The sequence below is a fragment of the Haemorhous mexicanus genome, chromosome 2 (genome assembly GCF_027477595.1).
Source record: "Haemorhous mexicanus isolate bHaeMex1 chromosome 2, bHaeMex1.pri, whole genome shotgun sequence".
Classification (NCBI taxonomy): Eukaryota; Metazoa; Chordata; class Aves; order Passeriformes; family Fringillidae; genus Haemorhous; species Haemorhous mexicanus.
The window spans coordinates 34,141,275-34,157,987 of record NC_082342.1 but is presented as its reverse complement, the minus strand read 5'-3'; the positions used below and the strand labels follow the sequence as shown (position 1 = coordinate 34,157,987).

At 47.2% G+C, this 16,713-nt stretch overlaps 1 protein-coding gene across 1 annotated transcript in view; it reads right to left on the bottom strand.

Annotated features, from left to right (window-relative positions):
• Window positions 1-120: 120 nt before the first annotated feature.
• Window positions 121-16,713, bottom strand: part of A2M (alpha-2-macroglobulin) — a 29,609-nt gene continuing 13,016 nt past the window's right edge. Inside the window, exons 15-36 of the mRNA XM_059838361.1 lie at window positions 16,317-16,466; window positions 15,474-15,644; window positions 14,702-14,852; window positions 12,892-13,000; window positions 12,350-12,578; window positions 11,954-12,080; window positions 11,196-11,317; window positions 9,896-9,947; window positions 9,313-9,396; window positions 8,743-8,919; window positions 8,180-8,264; window positions 6,855-7,011; window positions 6,457-6,531; window positions 6,018-6,183; window positions 4,984-5,207; window positions 4,406-4,624; window positions 3,932-4,059; window positions 3,492-3,582; window positions 2,187-2,255; window positions 1,700-1,802; window positions 1,080-1,121; window positions 121-297 (exon numbers count right to left, since the gene is read on the bottom strand). Coding sequence (XP_059694344.1) covers window positions 272-297; window positions 1,080-1,121; window positions 1,700-1,802; window positions 2,187-2,255; window positions 3,492-3,582; window positions 3,932-4,059; window positions 4,406-4,624; window positions 4,984-5,207; window positions 6,018-6,183; window positions 6,457-6,531; window positions 6,855-7,011; window positions 8,180-8,264; window positions 8,743-8,919; window positions 9,313-9,396; window positions 9,896-9,947; window positions 11,196-11,317; window positions 11,954-12,080; window positions 12,350-12,578; window positions 12,892-13,000; window positions 14,702-14,852; window positions 15,474-15,644; window positions 16,317-16,466 — 2,757 coding nt within the window. The 3' untranslated portion in view covers window positions 121-271. The remainder of the gene's footprint in view (window positions 298-1,079; window positions 1,122-1,699; window positions 1,803-2,186; window positions 2,256-3,491; window positions 3,583-3,931; window positions 4,060-4,405; window positions 4,625-4,983; window positions 5,208-6,017; window positions 6,184-6,456; window positions 6,532-6,854; window positions 7,012-8,179; window positions 8,265-8,742; window positions 8,920-9,312; window positions 9,397-9,895; window positions 9,948-11,195; window positions 11,318-11,953; window positions 12,081-12,349; window positions 12,579-12,891; window positions 13,001-14,701; window positions 14,853-15,473; window positions 15,645-16,316; window positions 16,467-16,713) is intronic.

Sequence of the window (16,713 nt, the reverse complement as noted above, 5' to 3'; positions counted from 1 at the left end):
AAAAGTTGTCTGCCTTCTGGTATTCCTGAGGATGGCTCTGGATTGAAATCTCAGGCCATGACATGGATAGGAAGAGAGACAAGCATAACAGTAACAGAAAACAAGGCCAGAGACATCTGATGAGAATCAAGAATTAATTTATTTACAGTGTTGCTTCCTTTTTGCCTTTGAGGTGTCCTCCTCTAACCTTTCAATACCCCTCCCTTAACAAGATCTTCAAGGGGCAGAAACACATGAGCTGATACAGCAAGGCTCCAACAAGATGCATTCTTCAGGAATTTCCTTGTTCTGCCTCGACTGGGGGTGGGAAAAGGAGGAAGTGAGATAAATATTCTGGTGAGTGGTATCCAGAGCCCTGGATATCTGTGGCTGATGTTCTGATGGCTATGTGAGTTCAAGTCTGTTAAACTATGAGAAACTGCTTCACCTAAAAATGCTCAGGTGCAGACAGGTAACAGAATGGGAATGACTGGACACATTCAAAATATCTATGCTACAGAGAGGGGAGGCAGATTTGTCCTGGAGATACATGAACTATCCAAGCACACATTTTCTCTCAGCAGCTGCATTTCCCATGAGAAAGCAAAATCAACCTAGGGAAGAGCTTGAAAGGTCCTCGTTAAAAAGATATGAATAACATCAACCTTTCACCAAGGTATTTGGGAGACAATTCCTCTGTAACTTTCAGTGTCTGCAGCATAGCAGATGTGGCCCTAAAAAGGGCAGAGACACAAAAGGCTGAGTGTGATGTTCCATCCCAAGGGAGACCTGAATCTTATTTGCATAAAGTGACACTAACACAGAGGAAAAGACAATTGCCACTGTACAAACAAAGGCAGTAATACTGAGATTGATGTAAGCAGGGAAGGAAAATGAAAGCTGTATCTGATCTTACAGAGAAAGTTGGGTGGCAGCATTGCTTTTGGTCTGTCTACTGACATGGGGACTGCAGTAGGCACAGTGAGAAAAATGGTGAGAGTAGACACAGGCCAAGGAAACACAAGGTCTACAAAGACTCTAGTTCAAGACAACTTGCAACAGTCTCTGCTGGAGCATCTCAGTTGTTCGAGTGCACCTACCTGTGGTGCAGGGAGCACTGTATTCCTGTGTGGCAAACTCATCTGGAAAAGAGAAGGGAAGGGAGAGTGAGCTGTCATGACCCCAGGCACTGCTGGCAGGGGGATGGGTGCCACAGAGATGCTTTTCCAAGCCCCGCAGAGCAGGCTGGTGCCAGCATCCCCAGTGTCCCCCAAAGATGCCAGCTGGGGTGGGGGCTGCCCCAGTCCCAGCCCTGTCTGGGGGCAGTGGCAGCAAGGCAGAGCCACCCACACAGGCAGCTCCAGCAGGTGTCCTTGCCAGTGTAGCCAAGGGCTGCTCAGACACCTCCTCCCAGCACACTGGGCTGAGGTGGGCACAAAGAGCTCTGTCACTGCCACCCTGGCACAGCAGCCAGGACAGCAGAGGCACAAGGAGCAGCAGGTCTGCCTGGAAGCACAGGCAGGGCCACGCTGCAGAGCCAGAAATGAACACAGGACCCCCAGCATGGATGGCTCTAGCCCAGTCCCTCGGCACTCCCAGAGCACAGGGCAGGGCTGGGCTGGCAGTGCCAGGCTGGGGCAGCTGTGGGTCCCCACAGCTCCCGTGCCCCTCCATGTGTCCCCTGCCCAGCCGCGCTGCCATGGGCACTGCTGGCACTCACCTGTCTCGTAGTAGTCGTAGACCTTCACCTGGGCTGGCTTCAGGCCCCGCACGGGGATGTCCCGCTCCACCGTGAAGGAGAAGCTGAGGGTCTCCCTGCCCAGCTGGGGAAGGGAAGCAGTAGAGGCTCAGGGGGGCTCTGCACTGCAGGGGCTCCCCTGTGCCTGTGCACTGACCCCAAGCTGGCTCTCCCTGGCCACCCATGCTCTGGGGAGACACAGAGCTGTAGGGCTGGCTGAGGGGCAGGGGCAAACTCTGGGACCATTCCCCACCCTCGGGGAGGCTCTGCTGGTGCACAGCGGGGATGGAATGCTGGCTGACGGCTGGCAGAGCAGTAGCATTAAGTCTAAAAACTTGAAGTTTGTAGTCAGAAAAAGACAGTAAATTATTCAGTCCCATTCTTAGCAGAGCCAGGGTAGTTTTGAGTCCAGATTTTTTGCTCTACACAGCCAAAATTCCCAATGCCTGTGTTTGTGCCCCATCCTCACCTTTTCCAGGTATAGTAGAACATGGTTGGTGTTCAGCTCTGTGCGCTCAATAACAGGGTGGGCTTCCAGCTGAAGAAAGAAGACCAAGATATTACTGCATTGAAGGAGATCTCCCTGTGCCCCTTGCACAGACAGCCCTGTGGGTGGGATGTACTCTGGATGAAATACTGCAGTACTCCAGGAACTTAGCCAGGAGCACAGAACTGCCTCCTGGGTGTGCCACACAAGTATCATGATCTCCAGCCCTCCCTTCACCAGGCTGGCTGAAGAAGTACAACCTGGCTCCAGAAAAGCCTCAGCACTGGATCAAACACAGTGATGGAACAATTAAATGAAAATACATTCCATCTGGCTTGCTAGTTGTGCTCTGCCTTTATTTTCCAGTTCATGCACCTAATCACCCTCTCAAACAGTTACCCAACACCCAAACAGTCACAATGTTATAAGATGGTTTTAGGTCAGCAAAGGGAAAAAGGAAACAGCACTATTTTTGAATGTACTATGCACAGACAATGTTTATGGGGAGCTGTTGGAACAAAATGAAAATAAATGTGTCCATCATCAGTCTAAAGAAAAAATTACTTATTCTATTTTTTCTTAGACTGATCACATCGTCTCCCCTTGTGCTGGCCTTAAGCCATGCATGAAAAGAGACTACTGTACACGTCAAATGTGCAAATGACAGTGACAAAATCAAGCAGAAGCTTTGTCGTTTGCTACAGACATTTGAAAGGTGTCTCAAATATAAGAAAGTGGATGTTTTCTCTTAGTATTCAGCACTGGTGATACTGCACATTGAATTCTACACTCAGTTTTGGACCCCTCACTTCAGACCTTGGAGCAACTCCAAAGAAAGACAATGATACTGCAAAAAGGGACTGGAATGTAAGTCTTATGAGGGTACTGAGATTGTTTAGTCTGAAGAAAAGGAGGCTCAAGGGAACCTTATTGCTCTCTACAACTCCATGGAAGGAGGTTGCACTGAGGCAAGGCACAGTCTCTCCTCCTAGGCAAATATTAATAGAACAAGAGGAAATGTCCTCAAGATGTAACAGGGAAGATTCATGTTGAATATAAGGAGAAAATGCTTCACTGAAAGAGGGATTAAGCATTGGAACAGGCTCTGTGGGAAAGTGGTGAAGTTGCTGTACCTGGAAAAGTTAAAAAAAAAGAGTAGATGGGGCACTTTGTGATATGATAATAAGGGGGTCTGGTTCAATTTGGTGGAGGGTTGCACATGGAGATCATTTTCAACCTTAATGACTCTATGATTCAATGTTGGTTGTACGACAAAAAAGTTCCTACCTTCCTCACTGAGGACTTCAAGGGGATAAATCCTGACAGCATCTTCACATCAACAATCACCATGTTGGAGACATTGCGCTCCCCTGTGTAACTGAGGAACCAAGCAACAAAGATCCAATGCACATCAACCCAGAGCTGGGCACACTTCCAGCTTTTCCATAACACTTGGCACCCCACTAAGTCCTGGCAGTCCAGCACCTTCTTCTCCAGCTGTGCCAGCTTCTCCCAGTCATCTACGCAGCCTCCCACTAGCCCAGCCCTGGGCTGCCCACACAGCAGGACAAGTCCTTCCTCCAGAGCCTCTCCTCGCAGAACAGCCACCTCCTGCCCACCTTCCCAGGAATGTGCTGCACTCTCAGACTGCCTCACCCTGGGGACAACCAGACCTCCCCCAGCTCCCAGGGCTCCAGAGGAAAGCTCAGAGCAAAACGCAGACTCACCTGACATTTATGGCAATGTCAAAGACCTTGTGAGCCGTGGAGTCCCCACAGGCCTCTGGGACTGTGTGCACATGGAGCATGAAGGGCGCCTCGTCCTGCGTGGGCTGCACGTTGTACCTCAGGCTGGTCTAGGGGACAGCCAGCAGCTCTGTGTGAGCGTGTGTGAGTGTGTGTGCTCAACGGGGGAGACAGGGGACCCTGTCACACCCAGCCTCCCCACTTCTCACAGCTCCTCCACACTGCAGACACTGCCCTCCTTCTCTCCCACTCTCTTCCACATTCCTCTGCTCTTTCTGTCCTCTGCCCAGAGCCTTCCACCTCTTCCCTCTCTCCTGTTCTTTACTCTCCTCTACCTCAGTGGAAGGACTTGATGATGTCAGGGTGTTTTCCAGCCTGGATGATCCTATGATTCTGTCCCCTCCGGCCTGGCCAGGGGCTCCCCTCCCCGATGCCAGCTGTCCCCATCAGCCTCACCTGCAGGTAGACGCATCCTTCACCAGACACCTCCACGCTGTACTCCCCTGGCACCTGGGGAAGGGGCACGCGCTGCAGCAGCAGCCGGTTGCTGGGATCCACTTGGAAATCTTGCTGGAAGTCCCCTCCAGATCGCAGGGCCACTGTGGAAGCTGCCCCGCTCTTGGCATAGGTGGCAGCTCCATACAGGGACAAGGCTTGGAGAGCCACCACTGTGTCCTGAAAGAGACGAGTCCCAGCGTGCCAGCAGGGGATGCAACGAGCCTCTCCTCCTGTAGCCTGTCCTCCTACAGCCTGCCCTTTCTGCCAGCTGGCACCCTCCCCTCCATCCTCACTTTCTCCAGTGCTAAGAAGAAAAGACAAAAGGAAAGAGCAGTTTCACCATATTTCCCTTCCCAGGAGCACTACCTGACATCTTTGTCTGTAGCCTCTCAGGAACTTGGCAGGTACTGCATGGATCCATTGCAGGGCTACAGTTCCCACCTTCCTGACAGAACTTCCTGTGCTCCCACCTGGCTCTCTGACATGTCCCATCTCCTGACCTGGATGTGTGAGGTGGCCGGAGGGAAGCAGCTCACCTGGGTGGAGGAGAAGCCTCCATTGGGGTTCTGCTGGCTGCTGATCCACTTTGCAATAAGGGAAGCCAAAGCCAGCTCCTCCTGGGCAGGGGCTGGCTGCGAGGTGAGCTGAGCCAGGAGCACGTAGGCCGTCATCTCCACTTCCGCAGAGGGAGCTCGGTGGCGGTGGAACGGGAGATCAGCCTCGAGCTCCTTCCCAGGCCGCTGCCAGTGAACAGAGCCATCTTCACAGGAGCCAGGGAGAGAGACAACCAGCAGCTGTTACTAGTAAATACTGCAAGGGACTTCCTGACCTGCTGCCTGATCCAGCCAGGAGGATGGAGCCTCCGGGATGTGTCTGTCATGCAGGGTGAAGGGGGAAGGGTCAGGTTAACACATTTTGCAGGTTTACACTGAGTATGAGACTGCTGAGCCTCCGGCCGAGACACCACTTTGTCCTAGACTCCACTTTCACATTTATGGGCTACAGTCCACAGCTTGGTTAAATCCATTGTCCAGCCTGACTTAAACATAATAATACTGAAGGACTACAGGATTTCCCCTGACTACTCAGAACTTGTGCTGTGGCCTCCAAAATGCCCTGTGTGCTCATTTTCTCTCTCAGCACACCCATCTGACTGACATGCCTTGTGCTGTGCAAGCTCACCTGTGTTCTAACATGAGCCCATGCTCTTGAAGGAAGGAAGAAAGGAAGGCAGGAATGTCCCTGGGCATTGCTAAGGCTTTGCTAAGCAGTGACTGGTGTGATGAGAGGATGGGGCTGAGGAGAGAAGGGTGCAGAGCCCCCAAGTGCTCAGCACTAAGGGAATGGTGCCTGGTGCTTCCTGGTGAGCTCCCTCAGAGCAGAGAAGAAGGACTGGGCCCTGAGAGGGACTTTTCAAGAAAGGAATCCCTTTGCACAAGTCTTTCCTCTCCCTCCACCTTTCCCCACCCACAGAGGCCAGTGCCTGCAGCCACTGCCCCAGCAGCAAAAGCCAATCTACCAAGGGAAGGTGTAAGGCTGGTGAAAGCCACATCCCACCAGGAACACTCACCCTCTCTCACAGCTTCATTTTCAAGTGAGTCAAGCAAAGCCTTCCGCTTGTCCCTGTTCCCTGCCAGGGCAAAGGCATATGCCAGCAGTGCCTTGGTGTACACGTGGTTTTCTTTCTGATTTGCTGCTGTTTCCAGGCAGAACAGAGCATTCCGCACCACTGAGTGCTGGGGAAAGGAAGCCAGTGATCAGTAGAGTAGGGAGAAATGAGGCTTTTACCTTACTGAATGCACATCATCCTACCAAGCTTTCAGGAGGGGACTGCCGGAAGGAGGTCTAGAAACACGTAGGGTACAATGTCTCCCAGACATAGCAAATATGACAGTTCTTGTATCACAGGGCTCAACAACCAAGTTATTTTTGCAATCTGTAGCAAATTCTGGTCAATACTGAGTTGACTGACACAGCACAACTGGCCCAAGGTAGGATGCAACACATACAGTCACGGGCAGCGGAATCTCCAGCAATGCGATAGTGATGTAGGCTGTCAGCGTGGCCTCGTTGTCCACTCCACCCTGCAGGGAAACACAAAGGTAGGTGCTGACCCCACCCACCTTCATATCCTCAGTCTTTTCTCCCTCTCCAGTAGGAGCAATGCACTATTCTGCACTGCAGTCCTTTAGCTTGCCTCCTTCCTCTTGCAGCTGATGTGAAGGGATCTCCAATAAAAACAGAATGGTGTGCAGCTCCCTCCCCAACATTTGCCATTGGCATGGGAATATCCCATCTCTCTATGTGCTCAAGAAGCTCAGCTGGCCCCATCTGACTTATGGCCAAGTTCTAGCCCAAGTTCTGCCTGGTTGTTTTTCACAAAGAATCAACCAGGCAGACTTGTTACCTTCATGGCATTGTTCAGGAGTGTCCCAGAACTCTGGAAACAGCCATTCTGCTTCTGTTCGTAGGACAGCCAGTGCAAAGCATCCTGGATGTGCTTCTCCTCTATGAAGATGTGATGCCGGGCCTGGGCAAAGGACTTGAGGACAAAGGCCGTGAGCCTGAAAGTGAGACAAAGAAAGGACCTGAGCAGGCCTGTTGCCCATTTCAATTGAGAGGGCCCATGTACACTTCATCTATCTGGCAACAGGCAAGAGGACCTGGCAATTTGGGCCAGTTAGTCAGACCATATGTGTATTACAGCCTCACGTCAAAAAATTCTGTCAAAAAATTGCTTCCCACTTTGATTTTTGTCTCTCATTTTTGGCTCAAAAAACCCTGTGATCTGAGGCAACCCTGTGTGTTGAGGCTACAGTTTGAAGGACAATGATTGTTGATCTGTCTTTGAAAAAAGCTCTCTGAAAAATATCAGTAATTGCATGCCAATTAGCTAGATATGCAGAAGTACTCAAAATTATAAGGAAGAATAACTAAATTCCCATGAGCTCATGGTCTGCTGGTAGAACTCTTAAATTATAAATCCAGGCTTCATGGGTTTCCCAGAACTCCCTTAGAATTTTAAAGTAAAGCAGAACCTGTTAAAAGAGTTTTTGTTAAGAGTTGTTGCAAGCAGTTATGGAAAAGAAGCAGGCATGTGGTAAGAAGCCAACATGCTGTCAAAAGCCAATTACCATTTCAAAAACTAAAAGCAAACTGAGGGTGATGAGTTCTTCCATTATTATCCTTACTTGAAATTGAAAACACATGACAAGAGCAAGTCAAAACTTTTCAATAAGTCAAAATGGCAACACACATGCTCCTCCAGCTTGTCTTTGCTTAGTAGCATACAAACATTTGAAAAAAAACCCATTCAGCACTGCTCTTGAATTATCAACCTTTCCACTTGTGTATCCTCATATGTTTCCATATGGAACCATCTTTTCCAGCAGACTTCTCAGCAGATGCTAGTCTAGAAGAGCTGCCACTGCAACTTTTCAGCCTTCTTCAGTCATGGTGTTAAATCCCTGCTCCCTTCTACCCCAATTTATCTCTATTTCCTTTTGTTTGTAATGGTCCTCGGAGCCACTGGTGGGAGGAAGCACTTCAGCCATAAGCTGGCTGATGTAGCCTATTTATTAAGAAGGAGGCAGCCTAGGGACGACACCACCTCTGGAAAGCCTGCTGGTCTGCAACAGAATTTCCTATTTATTGTCAGGCAGTATTTATTTTAAGCGTGTGGGTGAGAAAGAGGAGCGTATTGGAGATGCATAGGTGGCATTGAAATCTCACCAGGTATTCCCTGGTTGGCCATAACGTTGTCCAAAGGTACTGTAAGAACCATCTTGGTGCTTGTAGTTCAGCTGCCTCTGATAACCTGCAATGGAAAGATAAGGCAAGATTCAGATGCGTAAAAGACTCTGCTGAGTGATGGGAAATAGAAAAATAGCTCCATCAGCAAAAGCAAATGAGAGAGGCATAGGTCAGTCCTATCCTAACCAATATGCAGTGCTGTTACATCCCCATCTCCATGAATGAGGAAAAGCAACACCTGCCTTTCTTCAGAAGGATGGCAGGACCTATAAATGACAATGAATGAGTCACTGTAGCAGTGAAACTCTGCACTGCATTGCCACCCCATGAGAAAAGTGCTGGCAATGATCAGGTACAGTAATGCTTAAACAACACAAAATAATAAAGAAAAAATCAGCAAAGGGCCTCCTCAGGCATACAGCAGAGACCATCTGTGTAAGAGAGAAGACCTCTTTCAACATTTGGCCAGCATTTGACAGATCTACCCCAGGCAGGATCTAGAATAAAGCCAAAGCAGAAGCAAAATCCATGTCACAGCTCACCGCTCACTAAGTATCCAGTGGCCTTGGATTTGATCTCCTCACTCAGCTGCCCTGTCTTGTTCAGATAGTCCAGGACGTAGATGTTGGGGGCAAACAGGACCATGTTCTGCTCCCCACAGCCAAAGGGCATCTGGAGGAGTTGGTGCAGGTTCTGCATGGCAGTGCCCATGATGTCACCTGAGGAGCAGGAGATACCAGAGGGATGTTAACAATATTTAGGGCTGGCTATCAGAATCAGGGGAAGCTACTGAATGACAGATGCAGGAGATATCAGAGAAGAACAAAAGATAATCTGGATTGATAAAGATCCTGGAACAAAACACAGAACATCAGAGAAAAAGTAAAAAGGGAAATGAGAGAAAGGTTAGGACATTGTGACAAGACTGAGAAAAAAGGCTTGCAGAAAAGGAAAAGGATTAGCACAAACAGAAGGGAAAGTGCTCAGGACAGAAGAGATTAAAGACAAGAATGAGCTGTGCTAGAAACCAAGAGAAAAAATGCTGTGAGGTAGGAGGTCAACACAAGGAGTCAGAAACAGCACATGGTTTTACTGAGAGGCTGTTAACTCACCCAGCACTGAGAAATATGCTCTGCCTGAGTCTTGTACCACATTTTCAGGTAGCAATAGGGAAAACTCCTCTTTCACAGGCACTCCTGAGAAAGAAACAAGACCCAAACAGCTTCAGTACAGTTCCAAGAAATGGCTAATGGAACGGGAGGGGGTCTCAGTGCAACAACAGCAACTCTTCCTATTAGAAATGCTCTGATTTCTGTTACTTCATATTTCCCTGGCTGGAACACAATCTCTGCATGAAACCACTCCCAGCCACTTCTAGGCACTGCAGATCATGTGTCTACAACTTCCTCCTGAGTGTGCAAGAAAACAAGAGGACCCGTAACTCCAGTGCCATAACTAAAGAGAGTAGGGATGCAAACATCCATGCTAAATCTGTCCTAGCTCATACCATGCTTAGGCAGGAGGGTCAATTCTTTAGGACTTTCCTCTGTCTTATGTCTCAAACTCACTACCAGTGGGGCATGTTTTGACTGCCCCAAAAAGGTCAGACTACATGGAATATGATAGAGGCAGGCCTCCAACATCCCACCCATCAAACCACACAGGAACAAATAGTGTGTGAAGAGTGGACTTTACCTTTTACACAGAGCACAGAATTCTGGGTTGTTTCCTTCTCAATTCCTTCAGGCTTGCATGGGATGAAGGAAAACAAGAGAGGTGAGAAATTAGTGAGACAGGTAATATAGACAGGAATAGGGCAGAGGAATATGTAAAAAGAAAAGTGAGGGAACTGAAGATGGAGAGGCAGTCACAAACATTCCCTGAAATACAGAGCTCTGAAATCATTTAAGCAAATAAAAGAAATGTGATCCTAAATGACTGGTGTCGTATGTGGAGGAAGGACAGGAAAAAGAGTGGAGAACATTGCAGGACCATCAAATAGATGACCTGCAACTATTGCTCACAGTGAGAGACACTTAACATCCTTGTGACAAAGGGACTGCAGCATTACAGAGGGCTGTGCTGAAGAGAAGTCTGCAGTGCTATTTATCATAATGCTGCAGATGCTTTAGGGGAAAAAAATGTGTATGTAAACTATAGAAAGGGAGGATGTAGTACACTGTAGTAACTGTTGACACTACTACTAGCACATGGTGGGCAAACATTAGGGGGTGTTATGATTTGGAGGAAAGCTCAGAACACAGAACCTAACTGCCAGATTTCCACCATCAGTATATAATAAACTAACAATTTCCTGTAAATGCTATCCAATACTGCCACATAGTATTTCCTTCTGTTCCACACCACATCAGCAACTCTTCCTGCCACAGGAAATGGGTGAGCTGTAAAATTTCAACATGTTTTCATGTGTTGTTTTAAGGTGATTTCTTTACAGTCATCAAATTCCCATAGGTGCTTGCGAATCCCTCACCTTTGTCCTGGTGCCAGTCTTTGTTACCAAACTGTAATTGCAAAACACTCAGCTTAAGAGGCAGTTTGCTTGGCCACTCTGAGGCAGAGAGGCAGCATGTGCTGACTGGCACATTTACTGGGGGTGTGTCAAAAGAAGGAGAGAGGCTGTAAACACAGTGTATTGAAAGAGGAGATGATAGATGGGAGCTAAAGGGAAGGATGGATTGCAGTTACAGTAGAAGTTACAGGGAAAGGTAATCGCACTGGGAGACACAAGGCACATTATTAAGCTAAAGTCTTTATGCAGTCCTGCCAAAGTGCAAAGATAATGTAAAACAATCATATTGCCACACTGCATAGTGATGCCATAAAATCATAGACCAGACCAGGTTAGAAGGGATCTCAAAAGATCACCTGGTCCAACCTAACAAGAAAGGGAGCTAGATGAGATCATCTAGCATCCATCCAGTGGTACCACTGTGTAAGCTAAAGGCTCAGTCCTCCCTTCCCACAGCCCACGTACCTCCACCAGCAGCTGTCTGATGACCGTGTCCTTCCGCCCTTTCTCAGGGGTCTCCACAATGTAGTTCCCACAGGGCTGCTGGTTCTGTATGGCCTCAGTGGTCACTGAGAGCTCCACCTGCCCTGGAGGAAACAGGGGTCAGTCAGCCCTGCCAGGCAGAGCCAGGCAATGGGATTCACTGCTACATTCAGGAGTTTCACCTTGCAGGCTCATGGATGGAGATTTCTGTCACAGTTGGGCCCTGTTTCTTTCCCCCAAAACCAAGCTCTCCACACGAGCTGTGCTGTCATTGAAAGGTGACTCTATTTTGGAGACTCTTTCACAGAACCTAGGACACCACATAGCTGAGAGTGACCAGCCCCACTGCTGTTCAGCACATTGCTGCCCTGCATGCACCCCAAAGCTGCTACCACACCAACAGTCAAAACAAAGTGCGAAGATCCCATGTCCTCCCTAATCCCTGGGAGGAATGGAGCTAGCAGAACATCTCTGCTGGCCAGCAATGTCTCCGGCCTCAGGAGATGCTGTTCAAAGGCTATAAGGCTTGATGGTACTGTATTGTGATGCCAGACACACAGTTGGACCCTATGAATCCCCCAGTCTTTGCCTCCCAAATATCAGTCTTTGCCCCCCAGATCAGACACACTCAACTGAAGTGCTTCCCAGGAAAATGTGTTGCTCTTATATCCAATACGGAGCAGGAAGAACAGCACAAAGAAACCCTTCCTGCAGTTTTCAGGAAACCCTGAGACCTTTACCTAGAGATTTAGGAGTCACCAGCCAAGCCACGGTTTTCCTCACATTCTCACAGAGACAATGAGATTCTTCCTCCTTTTCCACCAGAGTAGCCAGGAAATGAGCAGACTGAGCCAGAGTCACACTCACCTGCCAGATGCAGAGAGAGGTACAATTAAGAAAGGATGATCATGAGAAACAGGGAGCTAGGAAGCCATAGAAACAGCTATTTCTTCAGTAGCAAAGGGGCAGGGAACTGGAGTTGTGGGTTCTGCATTTGGAGCAAATAGGAGAAATAGCATAAAAAGTCTGGGGCAAAGGGTCTAGGGCTACTGAGAGATAAGGTAAAAAGGCTAGGTGAAGGCAAGGGGTGCACAAGAAGGTACCCAGCCACAGAGAGTAATTTAAACCTCTCTTACCCTGATGCAGGCAGGCAGGTAGTTGAAAACGGTGGCTTTCAGCGTGAAGGACTCCCCACGCACCACAGAGTAGGGCATGGTGAGCTCCACAAAGAAGGGCTGGAAGGCTCTGAGGGACACTGTCGGGGACAGGCCAAAGCCCGTGTCTGCTGAAGTGCAGAATGCATTGGCTTTCCACTCAGTGATGGTGTCAGGGATGGTCACTTCTAGATCAGCTTTTCCCTCAGAGCTGGTAAAGCACAGACAGCAAGGACAGAGGGATCAATGTTACAGCATTTTGGTGACTACCTGCACCCCTTTTGGCCCACTGAACAGTATTTGCTGTGTGAATGATGGGGCACAGTACATTTGCTACTGTAGGACCACTCTACATCTTCCAGTCCATTCTTTGGACAAACCTAACAATGGCTGAAAGTAGTTTCATCTCAGAGGATTGTCAAATAGTCTCTGCAAACAATGAAGGACAAACACTTTGGGATTCATGTTTTCATCTTATAAACCCAGTTTTACTAAAAAGCAATGAAGTAGCCCAAGGTACTCACCTTACAGGTACTAAACTCCAAATCCAGGTTTCTGGGAAATACTTTCGGACTGTCTCTGTCACCTCCCCAGGAGTGCTTAATTGTTCAAAACCTGCCTCTTCTGGAATGCCTGAATGTGGGGAGATGAAAAAGAAATCAACTATTGATAATTCCAAACAAGCAAGACCTATATCAGCATCACGCTTCAGTCTGAGAAAGTGTCAATCAGAAGCAGATGCTTGTGGTTGTAGTGAGCTATGGTACCAAGTGGAGTGGAGTTTCAGGGCCAGGGCTTATTAGCAAGAAGAGCTAGCCTTCCATTATTTTCTGCTGGTCTCCAGCAGACCTCAAAGTTTGGAAGCCAGCACTTTACAAAATTTAAAAAAAAAGGATTTAGACCAAAAACCTATTTAGGTCCTTCTATGCAAGCAGCCTTTTCCCTTTCAGGCACAGCCTTCATGTGATGTTCTTCTTCATCCTAATTAGGCCAGCCAGCAATGGAACATCCCTCTGTTGAAGTGTTTTTTGTAGGGTCACTGTTTCTCAGACTACCAACTTCCTGTACAAGCTATGGCCTCCTCAAGAACTACACTGAAAATGCTCAAAAGAAAAGCAAGAAGCTGGAATACGGGAAGGGTAAAAAGAGCTATTTTGATTAAAACAAAGTTTTCACATACCTAATTTATTCCCAATAAAATATTCTGTGTTTGGGATGAAATTTGTTTAAATATTTTGTTTTACTTTACTTTTCAATAACTGGAAAATAAAGATGGAGTTGGTGGGACTTGGTTTGCTTGGCTTTCACAAAGAGAAAGAGAAATGCATCCAAGCAGAAAAAGAAGAAAAGTTCTTAAAAGAAATTCTAATTTTTGTCATCTATACTTTGACTAATTGAATTTCTGCATTTGGATAACAATTGAGTAGCCAAGAAGTATTAATACTAACTCTGCAACAGGCATCTCCAGAGCCTGAGAAGGTTTCAGGGACAGGTGAAAGATGCTATCAGAGCTATATCACATTGCTCTTGGCAAAAGTGGCAGGCGGCTTGCTTGTGTTTTTCTACTGTAGTATTTCAGTCTTCTTAGTGACGGTTATTTCAATTTAAAATAATTAAAAGGCATCTATCCTCCATTTTAGCAACTTCTGTCAGAAGCTGAAATTGTTTTCAAACTGGATACATACAAAAGCACAGGTTCTAGTGCCAAAGGAGAACTCTCTGAATCAGCTGTCCAGCTAGAATAACTTAAAAATTCTAAGATATTTTCCTTATTATGAGACTGAAGGATGATAGGGCCAATTCTGTTGCCCAAACTGTTCCAGTGTAAGAGTTAAGATAGCCCTTAAAAATAGGATAATAGGATAGGGTCATTTCAGACTGGACTTCTATCATATATGTCTTACCATGCTAAGCTCCCAAAGTCTACCAAATCATGACTGAAAAATTTGCCACCCACCTCATGGTTTTGACCATACATAAGACTTGCTGAGTCAACAAGAACAGCCTTAAAATGGTTTTGGAGACTCCGTAAGCAATAATCTAGGAATAGAAGTCTAATGTAAAAGCCTAATGAACAGAGAATTTATCAGCAGAATAATATCCTCTGCTCTGCCAGTCTTTGAGCACTGTCTTGTTCTGCTGATTTCTTATGCAGAGTTACCAAAGTTTGTCTGTAGACCTACACAAGCCACCCAGAAACTGAAATCTGCGAACCCATCAGCTCTGTTCCAAGGTTTCAGTTCACAACCCCAGCTCCTGTTTAAGTATTCACCCCAAAACACAAACAGGATCTCTGTTGAGAACAGAAGCAATAACAAAACCAAGTTCCCTTACCACTTGTCCTCATTGCATACATGGGTGATGCAACCATGGCTGCAGGTGCTCCTAGGCCAACTGATGCATGGGCAATGTAGGGGGCATTACTCGGACTGCAAATCCAAGGTTTCTTCACGTTGGTATTTGTGAAAACCTTTAAACCCATCTCCTATGGGAGAAAAACCAAACATGCTTTTTTCTTACTGAATCCTGCTGAGGTTTATGCGGCAGACTTGACATTGGTGTTTAACTCAAAAGGGAGAAGTTGTTACTGTGTATGGATTGGACCTTGAGATGATCCCCCAGCCCCTGGGTCTGAGTGCCTGGGCAGCTCAGAGAGACCAAAGGATTTATCCCCTCTTTTTCTAGGACACTGGTTCCAGTCCAATTTCAGTCTAGGGGTCAGGATTAGCCAGGAAGTAGATATAGTTTTCTCTCTGGAATGAAGTAGCTGTGGCTACAATGCAGCTCAAGGACATACTGATTTATTTGAGGTAACTACAATGTCATGGGATTATTTACCTCCAATTAGAATCTCACTTCAAGTCTACCTCAAACCTTTTCTTGTAAGAAAACTTTGAGACTGATCCCTTTTCTACCAAGTGAAGCATATCTGGCAACACAAGTAAAGCTTCTGACACTCACTGAATATGCCTCTGGATAAAAAGAAGTGTCAGATCATTCAGATGCACAAACCCTTCCCTTGTTAAGTTTCATGATGCCACAGAAGGCTTAAGCATTCTCAAATATTCTCCCACTCCACTCCCTAACCAGGCCAGGGGGGCTATACCTTTAGGATGCTGTAAGTGTCCTCTTCATTCACCCCCATTACTGGAACATAGGTGATCCCATCCCGAACTATTGGCTCCACAGTCACACAATTCCACTGGTGCTCCTCCAAGGGTACATTTGAATCATAGACATAGCCATGGAATTCCTTCACTGGAAGTAAGTCATACACCTTGGCAGAAAGTGAGAGAGAGAGTATTTGGCATTTTAGTGTCCATTGTTATGAAACACAACTGAGAGAGTTGGATGCAAGCACCATAACAGTCACATCACCAGCTCATACATCCACATTGCCATGGTCCTCCCTGTGCTGAGAGCAATAAGAGCTTGGGAATCAAAAAAAAGGATCAAAATTTGGAGATACTACCTCTTATTTTATGTTCTGCATGTTACTCTGGTTATTATGGCTCAAATATGTAAAAAATTACATTGGCCAAACCATCTGCAATACCTCGTCCCTACTCAGGGATTGCCATTTTCTGCTTGGCAAAAGGCAAATAAACTCTTTGACACTTCCAGATGCTACCCCAAGAAAATTAATCCACGCATGAGGAGAATAACTGAAAAATTATCATCAAACTCTCAATAGCGTTTGGCTCTGGCCAAGACAAGCAGGCCCCTTAAAAGGGCTTTCTAACTGCCATCACTAAAATCACACAAAACCCCTAGGAAACAACTGCTGCCCACTTCTCATCTTTTTGCCCACTGGAGGAAGATGAGAAGCAGTACAGGGGAGCCTCCCTATGTCAGCTCTTACAGGAGGGACTGTTCCCTGCTTCTACTCCAGCACTGGCTGCTCTTGCTCTGAGCAGGCTCTGACTTGTTCCACAGACCAAGAACTTACAGAGGTGGGTGACAGGTCAGCTTCTGGCTTCATGAGGAGCACACTCTTGTCCACAGCACGTACAGCACAGAGGGAGTTCGGCGAGGCTCGGAACTGCAAGTGAGCATCCGAGGAAGGTAGGCCTTCCGAGGGGGAGAAGCTTAAGTCCACCTGTAACCACAGGAAAGGCTATGTCACAGATGCCCTATCCTCACAGGACTTCTCCTTCCATTCAGATCTAACTTCACAAGGTCCCCATACCCATACACACTTCTCTCTACACTTCCTCTTGGCTACTGCTCCCTTCCAACAGTGCCAGGGGAATCTGCACTAAGAGCTCTTGGCAACTTCAAGCATCACAACTGCTCACAAAATTTTTAAGGTGGTTGTGGGTTTTGTGGTCATTGTGAGTGTGATG